General features: G+C 38.0%; 1 protein-coding gene across 11 annotated transcripts in view; it reads left to right on the plus strand.

Moving 5' to 3' along the window:
* PHACTR4 (phosphatase and actin regulator 4) overlaps positions 1-20335 on the plus strand; it is a 118043-nt gene that overhangs the window by 52496 nt on the left and 45212 nt on the right. The window contains exon 1 of one of the 11 annotated variants that reach the window (XM_079903673.1): positions 12990-18660. The exons of the other annotated variants lie outside the window; for them this stretch is intronic. Within the exon in view, the coding sequence (XP_079759799.1) occupies positions 18615-18660 (46 nt within the window). The 5' untranslated portion in view covers positions 12990-18614. Of the gene's footprint in view, positions 1-12989; positions 18661-20335 lie in introns of those variants that run through there. 11 annotated transcript variants of the gene reach the window in all.

Raw genomic sequence — 20335 nt, forward strand, 5'->3', positions numbered from 1 at the left:
AGACTCTAGGTCCATCCACCTCACTACAAATAACTCAATTTCGTTTCTTTTTATGGCTGAGTAATATTCTATTGTATGTATGTGCCACATCTTTATCCATTCATCTGTCGATGAACATTTAGGTTGGTTCCATGTCCTGGCTATTGAAAATAGTGCTGCAATGTACATTGTGGTACATGTCTCTCTTTTTTTTTAATTTATTTATTTATTGATTTTTGGCTGTGTTGGGTCTTCATTGCTATGCACAAGCTTTCTCTAGTTGCGGCGAGTGGGGGCTGCTCTTCATTGTGGTGCACAGGATTCTCATTGCAGTGGCTTCTCTTTCTGCAGAGCACTGGCTCTAGGCACGCGGGCTCAGTAGTTGTGGCTCACGGTCTCTAGAGCGCAGGCTCAGTAGCTGTGGCACATGGACTTAGTTGCTCCACAGCATGTGGGATCTTCCCGGACCAGGCAGGGCTCGAACCCGTGTCCCCTGCATTGGCAGGCAGATTCTTAACCACTGTGCCACCAGGGAAGCCCTACATGTCTCTTTTTGAATTATGGTTTTCTCAGGGTATGTACCCAGTAGTGGGATTGCTGGGTCATACGGTAGTTCTATTTTTAATTTTTTAAGGAACCTCCATACTGTTTTCCATAGTGGTTCTATCAATTTACATTCCCACCAACAGTGCAGGAGGGTTCCCTTTTCACCACACCCTTTCCAGCATTTATTGTTTCTAGATTTTTTGATAATGGCCATTCTGACCAGTGTGAAGTGATACCTCATTGTAGTTTTGATTTGCATTTCTCTAATAATTAGTGATGTTGAGCATCTTTTCATGTGCCTCTTGGCCATCTGTATGTCTTCCTTGGTGAAATGTCTATTTAGGTCTTCCTCCCATTTTTAAATTGGATTGTTTGGTTTTTTGATATTGAGCTCCATGAGCTGTTTGTATATTTTGGAGATTAATCCTTTGTCTGTTGTTTCATTTGCAAATATTTTCTCCCATCCTGAGGGTTGTCTTTTTGTCTTGTTTATGGTTTCCTTTGCTGTGCAAAAGCTTTTAAGTTTAATTTTCCATAATGTCATAAAGTTGGAATCATACAGTAGCTTTTTCATACGTAGCGGTTTTTTTTGTTTTGTTTTTTTTACACGTGGGCCTCTCACTGTTGTGGCCTCTCCCGTTGCGGAGCACGGACTCCGGACACTCAGGCTCAGCGGCCATGGCTCATGGGCCCAGCCGCTCCGCGGCATGTGGGATCTTCCCAGACTGGGGCACGAACCCGTGTCCCCTGTATCGGCAGGCAGACTCTCAACCGCTGCGCTACCAGGGAAGCCCCCATACGTAGCTTTTTCAGATTGACTTCTGTCACCTAGTAGTATGCATTTAAGGTTCCTCTTTTCGTGGCTTGATAGCCCTTTTCTTTTTAGCACTGAAAAATATTCCATTGTTTGGATGTATCATGGCTTATTTATCCTTTACCTACTGAAGAGCATCTTGGTTGCTTCCAAATTATGGCAGTTATGAATAAAGTTGCTGTAAACATCTGTGTGTAGGTTTTGTGTGGATATAGGTTTTCAATTATTTGGGTAAATACCAAGGGTACAGTTGGAATGTATGGTAAGTGTATGTTTAGTGTTTTAAGAAACTGCCAGATTGTCTTCCTGAGTGGCTGTACTATTTGGTGTTCCCATCAGCAATGAATGAGAGCTCCTGTTGCTCCAGCATTTGATGCTGTCAGTGTTTTGGATTTTGGCCATTCTAATAGGTGTATAGCAGTATCTCATTGTGGTTTTAATATGCAGTTTCCTCATGACTAATAATATTGAGTAACTTTTCATGTGTTTATTTGCCATGCATATCTTTTCTCTGATGAAATGTCTGTTCAGATCTTGATCTTTTTAAAAATTGGCTTATTTTCTTATTATTGAGTTGTGAGAGTTTTTTTGTTTTTTTACGGTATGCGGGCCTCTCACTGCTGTGGCCTCTCCCGCTGCGGAGCACAGGCTCTGGACGCGCAGGCTCAGCGGCCATGGCTCACGGGCCCAGCCGCTCCACAGCATGTGGGATCTTCCCGGACCGGGGCACGAACCCGTGTCCCCTGCATCGGCAGGCGGACTCTCAGCCACTGTGCCACCAGGGAAGCCCGTGAGAGTTTTTTACATGGTCCACATACAAGTTCTTTATAAGTGTTACTACACAAATGTTTTTTTCCCAGCCTGTGGTTTGTCTTATTAGCAGACGTTTTTAATCGATGAAGTCCATTTTTTTCTTTTTTGGTTAGTGTTCCTTATCTTCTAAGAAATCTTTGTTCAACCCAGGGTCAGAAAGATATTTTTGTTTTTCCTTCAAGATGTTTTATCTTTTTAGGTTTTACATTTAGGTCAATGATTCTTTTCGAGTTAACTTTTGTATATGGTATGAAGTTGAAAATATTCTCCTTTGTCCACTGCATACTTTTACACCTTTATTAATAAATTCCTGATTAAATAGGTAATTTTCTAGGGAAATATAATTTACTAAAGTGACTCAAGACATGAAAATCCCATATAGACTAACAGGCATGGTCGAAATGTTAAAATGTATCTAAGCCCAGTGAGTTGTTTTTTGTTTTTCTTTTTCTTTTTTTGGCTGTGTCGGGTCTTAGTTGCAGCACACGGGATCTTTGTTGAGGCATGTGCTATCCTTTGTTGCAGCACACGGGCTCTTCATTGTGGTGCATAGGCCTCTCTCTAGTTGTGGCAGCGGGTTTTCTCTCTCTAGTTGTGGCACGCAGGCTCCAGGGTGCATGGGCTCTGTAGTTTGTGGCACATGGGCTCTCTTGTTGAGGCGCATGAGCTCAGTAGTTGTGGCATGTGGGCTTAGTTGCTCTGTGGCATGTGAGATCTTAGTTCCCTTAACAGGAATCAAACCCGTGTCCCCTGCATTGAAAGGTGGATTCTTTACCGCTGGACCACTAGGGAAGTCCCCCAGTGATTCTTATGGACAGTTTCATTAATTGTTTGAAGAAGCAAATAATTATAATGCTATATCACACACTGTAGAGAAAAAGAAAGTACACTCATTTATTTTATAAAATCTTGATAACTGAGAGCTGACAAAGATAGTGCAAAAAGAAAATTGAAATTTTTCCTATCTCGCTTAATGAATATAGTTGTAGAAAGTCTGTATAAAGTACTTGCAGATTAAATTCAACAAGTCATTATTATATTTTTTTCTGATTTCAAAAACAATACATATTTCCTCTGGAAAATATAAAGTGGTGTAAAGTAGAAAAATTTAAGTCACACTTGATCTTTCCACCCTGTGGTAACTACTGATAATATTTTGATATATTTACTTCCATGTTTTTTTCTAGAGCAGTTATCTATATAGTTATAGATAACTATATTACTATAGCTATATAGTTATTTTAACATACTGATTAGAACTGCTTTTTTCCCCATTGGATATGTCAGATCTCTCAGATATTAAAAGAATATAACCAAGAGGAATTCTTTCAAGATCTAAGTATTATATTAAGGAAACTATAAATAATAACACATTAGTACATTGATAAGTCAAAAAAACAGGAGGAAAACGATATGCTTATCTCTACTGATCACAAAAATTTTTGATAAAGTTCAACTATTTCACTCAAAGCTTTTATTACACTAAGAATAGAATAATTTATTTTTATTCTAAAATATTTAAATAATAACAAGAACCTATATTTCTACTCAATTGATTTTAAAATTGGTAACATTAGGGCATATTTATAAAAGTTAGTTATAATCTCCTTTGACCACTACTCTCCAGTGACAACCCATAACATGAATGTTGTGTATATCCTTTTAGTTCATTTTTTTCTTTTATAATGTGCTTGCATAATCCTTTAATATGATAAAAGAATAGCTATCTGAAACCAAGAGACACTAGCACACTTACCAGTGAAATACTGAAGAAATGTCCACTAGAGCAAGAACAAGACAAGAATGCCCACTGTTACTTTATTTAACATTATTTTGGGGGTTCTTAGTGCAGTAAGATGAGCAATCATTAGAGGTGTTTCCAATAACAAACAGAATAAGTATATAGTTGTTGGCTAGTATTATTCTCTCTTCAGAAAAATATTCCCAAAAGGATCAACTGAAAAAGAATTCAGTAACATGGCTGATAAATGCAAACTAAATGTTCAGAAATGAATCATTAAAATTTTTATATCTATTAGAATAAATTTTTTTTTTTTTTTTTGCGGTACGCGGGCCTCTCACTGTCGTGGCCTCTCCCGTTGCGGAACACAGGCTCCGGACGCGCAGGCTTAGCGGCCATGGTTCACGGGCCCAGCTGCTCTGCAGCATGTGGGATCCTCCCGGACCGGGGCACGAACCCATGTCCCCTGCATCGGCAGGCGGACTCCCAACCACTGCGCCACCAGGGAAGCCCAAGAAAAGTACATAACTTATAAAACTAGAAATTTGCTATCATAGATAAGTAAATAAAGGCGTTACGTCAAGAAATAAGAAAATTTATGAGTGTCCATCTACCCAATTTACTTAAAGAAATAACTTTGATAAACAGCAGTGTGCACAGCACAGTGTATTGACATATTCAGATTTAAAAGTGTGTATTATTTTTATTAAAGAAAAGAAAACTTTAAAGTTCTTGAAATTTTTATGGTTTAATAGTAAGTGGTGAGTGGGACTTCCTTGCCGGTCCAGTGGTTAAGACTCTGCACTGTTGCAGGGGGCATGGGTTCAATTCCTGGTCGGGGAACTAGGATCCCGCAAGCCCCATGGCACGGCCAAAATAAAAATATAAATAAATGTTTTTCTTCAACTTTACTTCAAATTCAGGTTAAGTATGATCAGTGGGATCTAAAAGCTGGTAATAAAACTTATATGAACATTTCCCATTAGGCGGTGGACCATTAGTTTCAAAACAACCTCAGTGGTTGGCTTCTTGGCCCTCTAGAGTTCTATCATACTAAAAATGGCCTTTCATGATAGAGCTTTGACTTGATTCAAAGGCAGGATAGGTTTTACAAGATTGCAACATGAAACATCAGTGGAGTCCAAAACACGCACAGATGTGCACACACGTACACACCCCCGTAATGGAGGCTTCCATTAAAAGAGGGGGATAGTAGTATAATGGACTATCTTGTGGAATGATGTTGATGGCCTTCAGTTCCTCACTGAAGATTTGTGTGTGTGTGTGTGTGTGTGTGTGTGTGTGTTTAATATTTATTTATTCTGGCTGCATCGGATCTTAGTTGCGGCATGCAGGATCTTCGTTGTGGCATACAGGCTCTTAGGCATGGTTTGCAGTCTTCTTGGTTGCGGCATGCAGATTCTTAGCTGTGGCATGCAAACTCTTTAGTTGCGTCATGCGTGCAGGATCTAGTTCCCCGACCAGGGATCGAACCCAGGCCCCCTGCATTGGGAGTGCGGAGTCTTACCCAGTGGACCACCAGGGAAGTCCCAAAGAGTTGCGTTTTGTTTTTTCCTCATCAAACTAGTGTGTGTATCTCTTGGTAGCCAGAGTGACATCATATCAGATTGCAGTCTGTAGCTACAGCTTTCTTTTTTTTCACTGCATGAGAATATTAAATAAATACTACATTTTACTTGACTATGCAAACATTATAAAATTTCAGATTTAGGTTTCTTTTGATGATTGTGTATCTTCTGTTTTTCTTCTTTGGTCTCCCAAAAGAATTTAAATGGTGTAAAGCAGATGGGTCTAGCAGCTTTATTTTGTCCATTTTACACCCCGCCCCCCACCCCAGGTCAGTCTTTTCCCTCTTCAGTATAGAGCTGGATAATCAAAGGGCTTGAATAGCAAGAACCCGTAAGAATTATGTCTTAAATAGTAAAGGAGAAAAGTGGCACCAAAGAAAAGACATTCTTGCTGGGGTGAAGCGCTTTGGTGTGTGCTTATTACTTCTAGTTATTATCTCATAATGCATCCAGGGCCAGTAGCTTAACATTGGTTACAGTGAAGTCCAGTTGGTTTTGCTTGATAATTTATTGTCATACTCACTACATACCCTAACCAATCAAAAGGTGAAAAAGCGGATGGGTGGGTGATTGGCTGGCTGAGTGATTCATTAATTCATTTAATAAATTTTCCCAGGCACATTGCCCTAGCTGCCATGAAGGACAAAAAAACAAACAAAAAAAAGAATAAGATATACTTTCACCAAATGACCCAACAATCCCACTACTGGGTATATACCTAGAGAAAACCATAATTTAAAAATACACATGCACCCCAATGTTCATAGCAGTGCTGTTTACAATAGCTAGGACATGGAAGCAAGCTAAATGTCCATCAACAGAGGAATGGATAAAGAAGATGTGGTGCATATATAAATGGAATATTACTCAGCCATAAAAAGGAATGAAATTGGGTCATTTGTAGAGATGTGGATGGACCTAGAGAGTGTCATACAGAGTGAAGTAAGTCAGAAAGAGAAAAGCAAATAACATATAATAAGGCATATGTGAAGAATCTAGAAAAATGGTATAGGTGATCTTATTTGCAAAGCAGAAGTAGAGACATAGACGTAGAGAACAAATGTATGGATACCAAGGGAGAAAGGGGTGGGGAGGCAGGAATTGGGAGACTGGGATTGACAAATATACATTACTGATGCTATGTATAAAATAGACAACTGATGGGAACATACTGTATAGCACAGGGAACTCTACCTAATGCACTGTGGTAACCTAAATGGGAGGGAAGTCCAAAAGGGAGGGGATATCTGTATGTGTGGCTGATTTATTTTGTTGTGCAGTGGAGGCTAACAGAATATTGTAAAGCAGCCATACTCGAATAAAAATTAATTTTAAAAAAAGAATAAGATATAGTTTCATCACTCAGAGAGGAGATTAAAAACTATTAATGCTAGGCAGAATGAGTAAGTGTTTTTATACAGATAAAAATAGTTGTGTTATTGGAATTTCATGCCATGTTATTCAACATGACTTGTACTTAAGGAAATTATTAAAACAAAACTTGCTTTATAGCATCTATATTGCCTTTTCTATATCTGTGTTGTTTGAACAGTTTAATACTGATGACTTTAAGTAGAGTTTTTTTGTTTTAATTGTTTTTGTCTCGTATCTAACAGGAAAATTTGGTGAACATGGAGAAATAGGAAAAACTAGGGGCTCCTAAGTACCTTAGGGAGTATGGTACTCCCTAAGGAGTACATGGTGGTGAAGCACACTTGTACATTGCTAATAATGATTGCTCCCAGTAGCATACATGTGGGTTAAAGGTGTAAACCTGTGCTTCAGTAATTTGGGTTTCTCATGCAGTATTGGGACTGAAGTATTTTTGTTCTAGATTTGGTTTGAGGGGTAGTAGAAATGTCTGTATCCCATATAGCCAACTTCTCTTGATTCTAGACCTTTCACTTATTTTCTAAGTAATTCCTTTAAAAATTGATTTTGAGATAAGAAACATCATTCTTTTTGGTAGTCATACTGGAAATATCAGGGGTAAGCTAAGAGAACAAATTGTTGGTGTTTTTAATTTTAACATTGTCATTTTGGGCAATTCACATAACTGTTCTGTACCTGAATTTTACTTTTGTTAAAGTACTACCTCCTGGGCTTCCCTGGTGGTGCAGTGGTTGAGAATCTGCCTGCTAATGCAGGGGACACAGGTTCGAGCCCTGGTCTGGGAAGATCCCACATGCCGCGGAGCAACTATGCCCGAGAGCCACAACTACTGAGCCTGTGCGTCTGGAGCCTGTGCTCCTCAACAAGAGAGGCCACGATAGTGAGAGGCCCGTGCACCACGATGAAGTGGCCCCCGCTTGCCACAACTAGAGAAAACCCTCGCACAGAAATGAAGACCCAACACAGCCCTAAATAAATAAATAGATAGATAAATAAATAAATAAAGTACTACCTCCTAAAGTTTTTATAAGGTTAAAAATAAATGTTCTTATCTAAACACCTAGGAGGTATTGTGTGAATTCAAAGTCCATTTCGTAGTACAAACTATCTTGTAGTAGTTGGGAGTGGAGATTCACATCCAGATTACTTAGATATGAACCTTAGCTTTGCCGTTTATTAGCTATGAACTCCTTGGACAGGTTTACCCCTGGGTGACTTAGTTTCCTCAACTACTAAATGGGGATAATAAGTGGTATCCTTCTTATAGCCTTGTTGTAAGAATTAGACAAAACAAAACACTTAGAATAGTCCCTGGCATTATAATACATGATCGATTAATGTTAGCTATTATTATCCGTAGAGAATGGGGAGAAGGAATGCATAGGAAGTTGAACTTAATTTACCTTTTCTAAGCTTTAGCTTTCTTTTTCATCAGATCTTTTGTTAGAGATGTTCATATGTAACAGTAAATCATTTTGAGTTTAGTATTATTTTCTTTATGTTTTGATTTTTTTGATGGAAACTTTTACCATTTAATGAAATGATCAGAAACCAGAAAACAGGAATGAAGGGGAGAAGAAGCAGAGACCAGAAATCAGCTTTGAGTGATTAAAAACTCGTGGTGCTACTTTAGTCCTTTTGTTTCTCTTAGGAACTAGAAGAAAAGTAGAGCTATTTTTTTAAATCAGTTTTTTATAAGTCTAAAAGCAACAGTAATTAAAAGATTATGTCACTGTAAGCATCTATGGAAGTGAATTTATAGTAACATGTAACCCATAGCTAAGTTAGCAAGATAATCTCAATTATATCTGTCTTTTTCTTTCCTGTTTGTCATGAAACTGTTCAGTGAATTATTATAATATGTTCAGTACCTACAGGCCTGGCATGTTTCCCAAAACAAATACTCCACAACCTGAAAGGGACACTTAACAAGCTAAACTAGTGAAAGATCTTAGTTTCCCTTTGCCTCCCTCCATTTAAAAAAATATTTATTGAATGCCTTCTATGTGCTGAGAAGTATGTTACTAGCTGAGGATATAAAGACAATCTGTTCAAAGAATGTAGGAGAGACAAATAAGTAAGTAGATAATTCTAACAAAAGTGATTTATACCCCTATATGTAGAGGTATATACAGGGTGACTTCAGAGTACCGAAGGGGTGCATAATTCAGTCTTAAGTATAGAAGGTAGATGTTCAAGGAGCGATTCCTAGAGGAAGTGAAACATAAACTGAATTTTGAAGGAGTGGGAGTTAGCCAGATTAAAGAATGGAGGGAGAGGACATTTTAGGCAGCTAGAAGAGCAGATGCATAGATAGATAGACCTGGGCAAATATATCATCATTTAAGAATTCCAAGTGGTTTGGAATAGGACTTAAAAGACAGCAGGCATGGGAGAGTGGTGAGAGAAAAGGTTAGACAGAAAGATAGGCATTAGTGCAGCAACATGGATGGACCTGGAGATTGTCATACTGAGTGAAGTAAGACACACAGAGAAAGACAAATATTTGATATCACTTATATGTGGAATCTAAAAAATGGTACAAATGAACTTATTTACAAAACAGAAATAGAGTCACAGATGTAGAAAACAAACTTATGGTTACCAAGAGGGAAGGGGGGAGGGATAAATTGGGAGATTGGGATTGACATACACACACTGCTGTATATAAAATAACTAATAAGAACCTACTGTATAACACTGGGAACTCTACTCAATACTCTGTAATGGCCTGTATGGGAAAAGAATCTAAAAAAGAGTGGATATATGTATAACTGATTCACTTTGCTGTATACCTGAAACTAACGCAACATTGTAAATCAACTATACTCCAGTAAAAATTAAACAAAAGAAAGAAAGAAAGATAGACATTGGGCCAGGTCTTGAAGGATTTTTAATAAGCTATGAAGAGTCCTGTCAGATTTGTGTTTTTGTAAAGGTCATGGTGGTACCACTGTTGAGAATAGATCAGAAAGGGACAAAACTGGAGTCAGGTAAGAAGGAAATTATTACTGTCCCAAACACACATAAAAGGATGTCACATTTGAAAGCTGTGATCCACAAATAAATTCTGTCAGACTGGGATTTATAAATAGAAGACTTTTTGTCCCAAGTGAATAAATCCCAGAAGAATCATCTTTTTTTTCTTTTCATTCACTACAAATCAACACAACAAACTTGGTTGTCAGCAATTTGGATTTTAGGATAGGTGGTATTCTGAAGGCTCTTGGTGCCTAGGCCTGGGAACAAGATGAGAATGGGTAAAGTGTTTAATAGCTAATTGGATCCATTTGGGGCTTTTTCAACAAAGGAACTTATTTTTAGGCTGAAAAAACAGTAATCAGATTTGCATCTTAGATGGTTTTATTTGGTGACTACATTTTTATAGACCCGGTAGCACTAATAAAGATTAGCTTTTCAGAAAGGTTAAACTAGGATTGGGCTCATTGCTTTAACATAGACAGATGAGCAAAGGGACAGGTTGTTCATATTTTCTCTAACCTCATACATTGTTTTCCTAAAGTGTTAAGGTGTTTCACTGTTACTTTTTTAATTTTATTTTACAAGATTTAGAAGCAAAGGTATGTATAATCCAAAACACTATTTCTCTTTGAATTTAGAAATTATATACATAGCCTTTCTTTTCTCCTGTACCTCACCTCCTAGGTTCTGTGGTTGTGAAAGTTTGAGAATTTTGAGGGAAGAGAATGGTATAAAAGAGATGGGTATTTCTTACATGGAAAACAAAGAATAAAGTACATTTGAATTACTGGCTGGAACAAGTTTGATAGAAACACCATTCATTTATATGGTCATCCTTGGTTCTTTTGTAGAATTACTGCTGACTCACAGTGTAACCAGGTGTTCATTACTCAGAATTTTTATTTAGTAGAAGATGAAGTCTGTATTCTCCTGCACGTGTACCAGAAAAGAATGTTTAAGGAGATTTCTTGTTAGAAATTTCTGAATAACTTTTACAAATGTTATAGCTATCATCAGACTTATTGTATTTCCACTGGATATGTGGCTGAGTGTTGGTAATATTTGGATTTCTTTTTCACTGTCTGAAAGTGAAACTGAGAACCAAATGAGTTAGAAAGAGTTATGAAAGAGAGAAGGAAGGAGAGACGTGGCATCAACTAGTAGTCATCTCTGAGTCATCAGTAATGAATGCCACTTTACTGGAGAACATTCAGTGTTTCAAAACCCTGTGACGGGCAGCTCCTTGATTTCTGACTGGTTAGTTTCTACACATCATTGATACCTCCAGGTTCCTTAGTAGACAGAGGCCACTTGGGACTTAGTTTTTATGAATATCATGTGGTTTTATTAAATATTTTTTTTCTTTAAGATTAAGATTTCTCAATCACTTTCACTGTAACTACATGAAAAAATACTATTTGGGGTAGATAGAATATTAAATGGATGGCCAGTAAGATGGAGGTTGTTAATTTTCAATTGGTAACAAATGGATGTAATTCTCAGTAGATCTTTAAATTGAAATAAAACCATTCTTCCCTGAGCTTTGAGTTGTTATTAATAGTCAAAGACTTTACTTGAGTGTTACTAGGAAAAGAAACAGTAATTCAACTGTTAAAGTAAGAGTATCAAAGATTGTGAGTATAAATAGCTCAATAGTTTGTAACTGAATAAAAGGAAACTTTTTTTTTTTAACTGTCAGTGTTCCTTCGGAGTATACTGCCTCTAGTAGTTAGTGTTTAGTCATTGGTGCCATGGAAAATAGATACCACGTGCTGATGAAATACTCTGTTTTGCATTGTTACTGGAAGACTTGTAAGTGTACTTTAAAAATACTTTGGGTTTGGCCTGTCTGATAGAACTTTGTGCAGTGATGGAAATGTTCTAGATCTGCATCGTGCAATGTGGTGGCCATGTGTGCAATGTGGCTAGTACAACTGAGAAACTGAATTGCAAATTGTGTTTAATATAAATGTATTAAATATTAATATACATATAAATAATCATTCGTAACTAGTGACCACAGTATTAGACAGCACATCTTTAAATATTTGAGAACTGAGCAGCCCGTTTGATAACCCTTACTTCACTGACCAGTCATTAAAATATACTGTAGTTGTAATTAATATTTACTTTTAGTACGTTAATTGAGGAATGTGTTGTTTACTTCGGGTCTTTGTTTATATGTCATCTTCCCAATGAGGCCCTTCTGCTTGCACAGTTTATAATTTAGCACCCTCTTTCTCAGCCCATTGTATTCCCTTTCCCTGAGTAATTTTTTTTCTATAGCACTTATCACCGTCTACCATACTAGAAAGAAGGCATAGATTTTTCCCTCTTTGTATCCAGTCAGTGTTTCCAACACCTAGAACAGTAACTGATACTTTAGAGGTGCTCAGGACATTTTTTGTGGAATGAATAAATGAGGATTGTGGTTTCCCAATAATAATACCCCAATTCATTAAGCACTTATTTTGCATTCTATGGCAAACATTGAGTTGGATTAGCTATATAAAGTGCACCGTGGCCACTGTTCTCTTCCGTAATAAAACATTTCTTGGAACCATTATTTGAAACAGAACACTGAATTAGTTGTCATTAGTTTGACTCTGCTGTAGAATTTCAGAACCTGAAGGGAGCTTGGCAATAATTTGATTCAGGTGCCTGATGTCACATAGTGGATTAAAGTTTGATAAATGTCATTTGTATCCTCTTCTCATTTCCCTTTTTCCCTCATCCACACAACCTGTGAATCTTTTTGCTCAATTTTTTTTCCACTTCTTCTCATCTCCATTCAGCTAGTTCTTTTTTCTTAATTAGGATTTTTAAAAATTAATTAATTTATTTATTTTTGGCTGCGTTGGGTCTTCGTTGCGGTGCATGGGCTTCTCATTGCCATGGCTTCTCTTGTTGCAGAGCACAGGCTTTAGGTGTGCAGGCTTCAGTAGTTGTGGTGTGCGGGCTCAGTAGTTGTTGCTCGCGGGCTCTAGAGCGCAGGCTCAGTAGTTGTGGTGCACGGGCTTAGTTGCTCTGCAGCATGTGGGATATTCCTGGACCAGGGCTCGAACCCGTGTGCCCTGCGTTGGCAGGAGGATTCTTAACCACTGAGCCACCAGGGAAGTACCCATTCAGCTAATTCTCATTTTCATCTACGCCTACCTTTTCCACTGACTCTACTGTACTCTGAGGAACTACCTAATCCCTTAACCCAACCAGAGAGAAATGTTTCATCTTTCTTAACTGAAACTTTCCTGCTTACTATAATTTTTATAACTAACTCCTCAGTTCTAGAAACATCTCCTGACCACTAGGGCATCCTTAAGAATTTATTGTCTTCAAAACAAAAACTTTAAGAGAAAGCAAAAAGAATTTCTGTAGCTCCAATTTCCTAGCCTGAGGTCTCTTATTCCATGGATCTGAAAGCAGTCCTGCTGGCATAATTTCAGTTTCTTTCTCCCATAAACACAGTCCAACATACTGTAGGTTTGTAAACATATACATTACTTCATGCCTGCCATATGTATAGCCACTGTGATGTAAAGGCATAGCAGAACCTCCCCATTTTTTCCTAAGGAATGGTGGTACTTAAATGTAAGCATTCGGTGGAGGGGAGGAGTCATTTATATGAAGAATCTAAGTGAGGTGAGAAGGAGCCAAATATATTAAGCACTTTCAGTCATCAGACTATAATTTAGAGATTTCTCTTATTTGATCCTCACAAAAACTCTGAGTAATTATCTCTATCTCATATAAGTTAAGTAATTGTTCAGTCACCTAATCAGCAAATGGAAAAGCTGAAATTTTACATAGTTATGTATATGTAACTCCAAAGCCTCGAAAGCTTTCCTCCGTTGGTAAGCCATGCTTCCTTCTGGAAGTGGGGGTAGGCAGGGGACAAGAGTTACAGTATTTGATGTAGAATAGGTGGCACGTGTGTTCATTTTTTGCCTCCAATGAGCCAGCCACAGAAAGAAACCAGTGTCGTTGGGAGTAAGAGGGATGAGTATCTGGTGGTACCAGTGGCTCCCCCTTAACTTTAATCTCTGTCTTTCAGCCTGTTCTTCCGGCTCGTTCACATGGAGTAGAAGTGCTTTCTGCTGAGGATCTTGAGCCTAGCAGTCGTGATTATATGAGGGTTTATGTAAACATTCACCTGACACATTTGTCTTCTTTGAAAGTTATTACGACTTGCAAAGCAGTAAATTCTCAAAAACCATCATAAGCATGCCATTTTTTCACAGAGAATTGAGAGTTTCACAGTAGTTCTCAAGATTGTTTGGAATGATAAACTAGTCTATGGTCTTGACATTTCTTCCAGCCTTCGTCTGTGGCACTTTTTGCCTTAACTGTCTTTTGCTACCAGATTCTGTGAGCAAAGCTTAAAGTTGAGGAATGCTGTTTCTTCCCTTGTCCTCAAGGTTAATAAATACTTTTTGCATGTCCACCGTGCACTGAGTCCTGCCAGGCACTGAGGGCTTAAGTGTAGGCACATCATGGTTCCTGCCCAGCAGAGAAGCCAGAAGATCATTGCAGTTTAGGGTGATACATCCGGCACCATCAGTCATGAGCAGCTCTTTACCTCTACAGTCTTATCTCTTGCTGCCCTTACCTTTTTCTCACCTCTGTTATTCCTTCTATGACTGACTCTCTCAGATTTTAGAAGTCACTTAATTCAAGATATTTTCTGTCATCTCTCAGGAGAAAGCTAGATGCCCCCAGCCCCATCAATATGTGTTTGTGTAGCACCTAGGTACTTATCATGCTCTATTGTTGATCCTACTTATTTGAACTGTAATCACCTTAAGGACAAAAACTATTCTTTTTAGTTCCAGAGCATTGCTGGGCACATAATCAGTGATCAGGAAATCTTTGTCTGAATTCTGCTTGAGTGACTAAGAAAAGACTCTTAATAGTGGAAGCAACATTTGAGCCAATTCTTAAAGGATGGGTAGGAGTTCCCTAGATGGATCTGGGAAAGAAATTCCAGGCCAAGGGAGTGGTTTGTACAAATAGATGAGACAATGAAGAGTTTACAAGTGACTAGCAAGGCTTTCTAATTTCCACATGGAATATGAGACAAAGGTTATTAATTGTAGGATTTTATTTCCTATTCAGAGCCAGCCAGACTAGATTAGAGTTAGACGGTGGAATAAAGAATAGAAAACTGCTCCCACCCTCGATTATATATAAAGAAGCTGAAAATTAGTCTTTTACTTGAATATGTATCTGTGTGACCTGTTAATAATTTCTGTTGGTCAGCCTTTCCAAGAGGAAAGTGACTTTTTTCCCAACCTCGCACTAGAGCTCACCTCCTTGAGACATCTCAGACTTAAAGTGGTATGCTGAATTAAGCTGAGGGAGATGTAATTGAAATAGCAAAGAGTTTACTCTCCTAGGTAAGCTAATTTATATAGGTACCTCAGCATAAAATTACATTTAAATGGAAGCATTATACTTTTGTGATTGATCTTGTAAACTGTTTATTGACAATATAAAGCATGTTCTCACGTTAGTGTCTGATGTGCTGGCCAACAAAAAGTTTTGGAATTGTAAGTGTCACTAAAGGTTTTGAAAGTTCAGCAGTGTTTGTTTATAAACAGTTCTTCGATAAAATGAGACTGCTTGGGGGCTTCAATTGCTATCTAAATCTAAGCTGTAACTTAGATTCCTTTGCATATTAAACTTTATAAGGCCTTTTTTGCTCTTTCCCTAAATAAAATAGGAAGAGATTCACAAATTTTAATCTGTTACTTGCCCCATTCCTTGAGGCAATAAGCTGTGGAAGAAAAGTACTCTAAAAAGAGAGTATCTTATTAGGTGACACTTAAGAGAGAGTTGTCTACTTCTTGTAAAGTTGAAGTGAGAGTTACCTTTGCATTTCTAAAATGTAATACATGGAAAACTAGAATGAACACAAGGCCTTATTGTTAAATTTTAAAGCCATTAGTAGGCCAGTGCTTTCCCCTCTCCCTGCTTGTCTGCTTTTGTCAGCGCAAAGTAAATATTGATTGTTAAAATGAAACTGAAACATGCTGATTAGGGAACATGTGTTGGTTTGGTCCATAGGTGACAGAATTAGAATCTCTGAGAGATTTGTCATTGTTGTAGAGTGTGGACTTCCCTGGGAAATGAATATATCTTTAGGAAATAAATATTTCCTTGGCCATTTATACAAGAGCCAAAGTGAGTCCTGGAGTTAGAATCAGGAGGCTTGGGTTTTAGTCCTGGCTCTGAGCAAAGCATTTAACCTCTTGAACCCTCAATTTCCTTCTTCCGTAAAGAATAGGAGATTGAGCCAAATGATCACTAAGAATCCTTTTTCTAATCTTTGAGTTTATTGCTGCTTTCAAATACCCAAGATCAGCAGTGAGCCAAGTCAAGTTGGACATTTAAATTTGGCAGGTGGTAAACAGCAGCCATATGAGGATCCTTAAATCTATCTGTTCTACTCTTGTATAATTCTGTCAACATGAACTAGATTCTGTAATACTGTTTCTGGGCTCTGTGTGTGTGTGTGCGTGTGTGTGTGTGTGTGTGTGTATGTGTGTTTAATGTGCCTGGTTTGAACTAATTCATGATAATACACACATCTGGGCTGTTCCATCTGTTTAATGTTTCTGTGCACCAACCTGATTGTGTACACACTTCCTCCTTGGCCTGCTTCTTCCAGTTTGCTCTCTGGATTCATGGTACAGAAATGTCATCCTCTTCCGTTTCTGACTAACCTCCTTGTAATGACTGGGTTTTCTGCCATGTACCATTGTCTGGCTGCCCCTGACCTGCCCTCTCCTTTTTTGACTTGTTTTTTTTTTTTTTTTACTATAACAGCTGTGATAGGTATTGCTTGCATTTATTGAGAGCTTTCCATGTGTCAGGCACATTACAAAGTACTTTATTTCTGTTCATGTCATTTAATGCCTTGTACTGGTAAGTATTGTTATGCCCACTTTACAAATGAGGAAACTGAGGCTCAGGGAGGTGAAATAACTTGCCTAGTGTTAACAGCTAGTAATAGATCTGGAATTAAAATTTTAGTCTGCCTCCAAAGTTCATCTTAAACAATATGCTGTATTGCCTGCATGATGATGATAACTACAATATGCTGAGCACCTGCTAGGTGCTGGGCAATGCATTTGCCACCTTTTGCTTCCCCCATTTTACAGTAGTGGGTGGTGCTCTTGCACATGATCTGCTTTTAGGCTAATAAATGTAAGGGCCAGCTTAGAAGGAATTTGACATTCTTAGATTGGCGCATTCTTTTAATGGAAAATTTCGCTGTTTTTTTCCTTTTATCCTTTCCTATTTTAATGGTCAATATCATAATTTTTTTTACTATTACCAGTACTAACAACTGAGTTTTGCCCAAGTGTACACTTTTTTTTTCTTACTGATGCCTTAGCATTGTCGTTTTCTTATTCCTTACCTTTGCTACTTTTTTAATCAAAAGCAGATAATAGAGATAAGGTAATGGGGAAAGAGGAGCAGGTGCTAAGGAAAGGCAAAGGAAAAATCCAGATACTAGAAATCTTTCCGAAATCTCAGTTTGGAGAACAAAGTTTTAAACTAAAAGCTCAGTTTTAGGGGTAGCTGTCATTTGTTAATGGAATATTAGGGCTTTGACAAACACAGGATTTAACCTCAGTAGCCTTATTCTCATCTGATAATAGGGTAAGTAATATATTCTTCACAATGCCTGTTTATTTGTGGTGATAATTAAAGGACATAGACAGTATAAAACTCCTTAATACAGTGCTCAGAATTGTTAGTTCCCCCTTTACCTTCAGATGTTAAATTCATCAAGCTATATCCTTAATATTTATGTATATGACTGTATATAAATTAGTTATATCTGAATAAAAAAAAAATCAGCATGCAGGCTGGCCCTTCCATTGCTGCATGTGGTTAGCTGATACTGCCTGTGTATTATATGCAGCACGTAGGGCTACTCCCTATAGTTTTGTATTCCTCAAGATCATTATTGAACTTTAGCAGAAAGAGAAATATTGCATAATACCTTAAAATATTCATTTCTAGTTTACTATTTTAGTAAGCAAAATTTTCAGAAATATTTCTTTTTATTTTTAGAAAAGGTATATTTAATTCTAAAATATTGTTCCTAATGTTATTAATTCCCAATACACAGATCTTATTCTGCTCTGAGTATGCCACTCACAGGTACGAAATACAGTTTTAGAGCAAGCAGTGAAATGTCAGAATGGTCTAATTTTGAGATAAGCTTGTATCTAAAATGTACCTTTGAATGGACTTCTGCTCCCATCAGCTTGCTTACGCATAACCCTGATGTTTTTTGTGTGATTAAATTTACAAATTCTTTGGTAGACTCTTGAGCAGCCTCCCTTTCTTCGTGACTGTGAGTCTGGAAAGTTGTAACCCAGCTCAGTGTCAGAAAAAGTAGGTGTGGACTTTGAGGGCTGTGCCGCTCAGCAGCTAGAATGTGGTTGGCAGTCTCCTCCCCTTCCTGCACTTGAGCTCTTCACAGTGTGCACTCTGGAATGACAGGCATTCCTATGTGAAGAGAGCCAGCGTGAAGACATATTTGTGAGAAACACCAGTGCCTTGTCCGGGATACAGGGAAACAGAAACTCCTGCGGATTAACTGACTTCCTGCCATTTCCTGATGTCTGGCGGTGACACTGAGAGAGGAGTGCATGTCCCTTCCTTACGTGGATTTATCGTTTAAGAAAAGTTCGCTTTGGTCGGGGACAATTTGTTGTTGTGAGACACATGAGACAACGTAATCATGGGGCAAGCTGACATCTCCAGACCGGTAAATCCAGATGGAGTTGGTGAGTAATAGAACGCAAAGAAACAAAATCTTGACAGAGGCAAGGCAGATCTGTAGGTGAAGTTGACTATTTTATAGGAATTTGAATATGAGGATTTTGATGTTTTTAACTTTGGGATGTTTATCACTTTGTGAAGAATAAATGAAAAATAAGTTAATTTTTCATTCAGTTATATTAATTTACCACTCATAGTTGTGTTTTACTGGATCCTTTTGGACTTTTTAAAGACAATATTGCTAGTAAACCATCTGTTAATTTCTTGCCCTTGCAGAACATAAGTGCTACAGGAACTCGTGTTTAGAAATCAATGGTGTTTTACTGCTCTTTTGCAGGACTTGGGCAGCTGATATATACGTGTGGTATAGCATTAGAATTGTTGACTTCTATAAACAGGACCTGTTTTGTTTTGTTTTGTTGGCTGCAGCATGCGGGATCTTAGTTCCCCCGACCAGTTCCACCAGGCCCCCTGAAGTGAAGCACAGAGTCCTAACCACTGGACCACCAGGGAATTCCCGACAGGACCATTTTTGAGATTTGACTTAATTTTTTAGACTCAGTTATACATTTTCCAAATAAGTCTCAGGCTTTTTCCATTGTGCTGGTGTTTCCGTTTCTCATAAGGCAATACTTGGTATAAACATTGCTGAAGGCAGTTTGAAGTGTTATTGTCTCAGAGATAGCTGGAGACCAGGCTGATAAGTGTAGCCAGAGTTTCAAAGCATGTAAGTGAAATGGAAGTCCACTGTCACTAAAAGACTCATTTTCCCAACCTTGTGGGGTTTTGTATAAAATGAAGATAGAAAGGTGGGAAAGATAGATTTAAGTGGATGCTCATTAAAGGCTTCCTAAATATAAACAAAGTGGGGAAAAGCCTGTGAATCATTCCTTGACATTATACTTTTTTTTTTTTTTTAAGATTCATACCTTCTTATACCTTCTCTTTGATTTATGAAGCAGCAGAAAACATGTTCAGTCCCAGGGTGCTTTTTTTTTCCCCCCAGAAATGAAAAATGTTAGTGACTTTAAAGAAAACCATGAAGTGTGGGAACACAGGTAACACGCCCAAATGTGTCTCATGATTTAATGTAATTTCATTTCTAAAGGTATGTTTTCCCCTGAGAACTTTCCAGATGAAATTCCTACAAAGTACTTTTCATATTTTATTGAAACTGAAGCACATGGATCGCAAAGTGAGTCATTCAGCCACAGATTTTTAGGACTGAAATCAGAACTTGACTTACTTTACTTTGATCACCAGGGCTGGGTCCATATCAATTCAGTAGCTCAGTTGTTTTGTTTTGTTTTTATTCCCTTAATGAAATCGTTCTCATTGGTTGGCCGAAAAATTCATACGATGTTAATGGAAAAACCCGAATGAACTTTTTGGCCAACCCAATGGCTAGAAAAGGGTATAGAGGAAAATATAAAGGACCCTCTGGGGCCTCTACTCAGCTTGAGATGAAATTAAAAACAGAGTTATATCCCACCCCACCCCTCTCTCTATGCCTACATTCCCTTATGATGGCATTTTGCTTGTTTGCTCCCAGAGGTAACCACTCTCCTGAATTTGGTAAATTCCCTTTTGGGCCACTAAATTCTCCTGTGGTTTCTACTACAAAGGTGGTTCTCTGTTAACAAGTCAGGATGTAAATCATGCTAGGCATTTATCTATGAG

Source organism: Stenella coeruleoalba, assembly GCF_951394435.1.
Source record: "Stenella coeruleoalba genome assembly, chromosome: 1".
Taxonomy (NCBI): domain Eukaryota; kingdom Metazoa; phylum Chordata; class Mammalia; order Artiodactyla; family Delphinidae; genus Stenella; species Stenella coeruleoalba.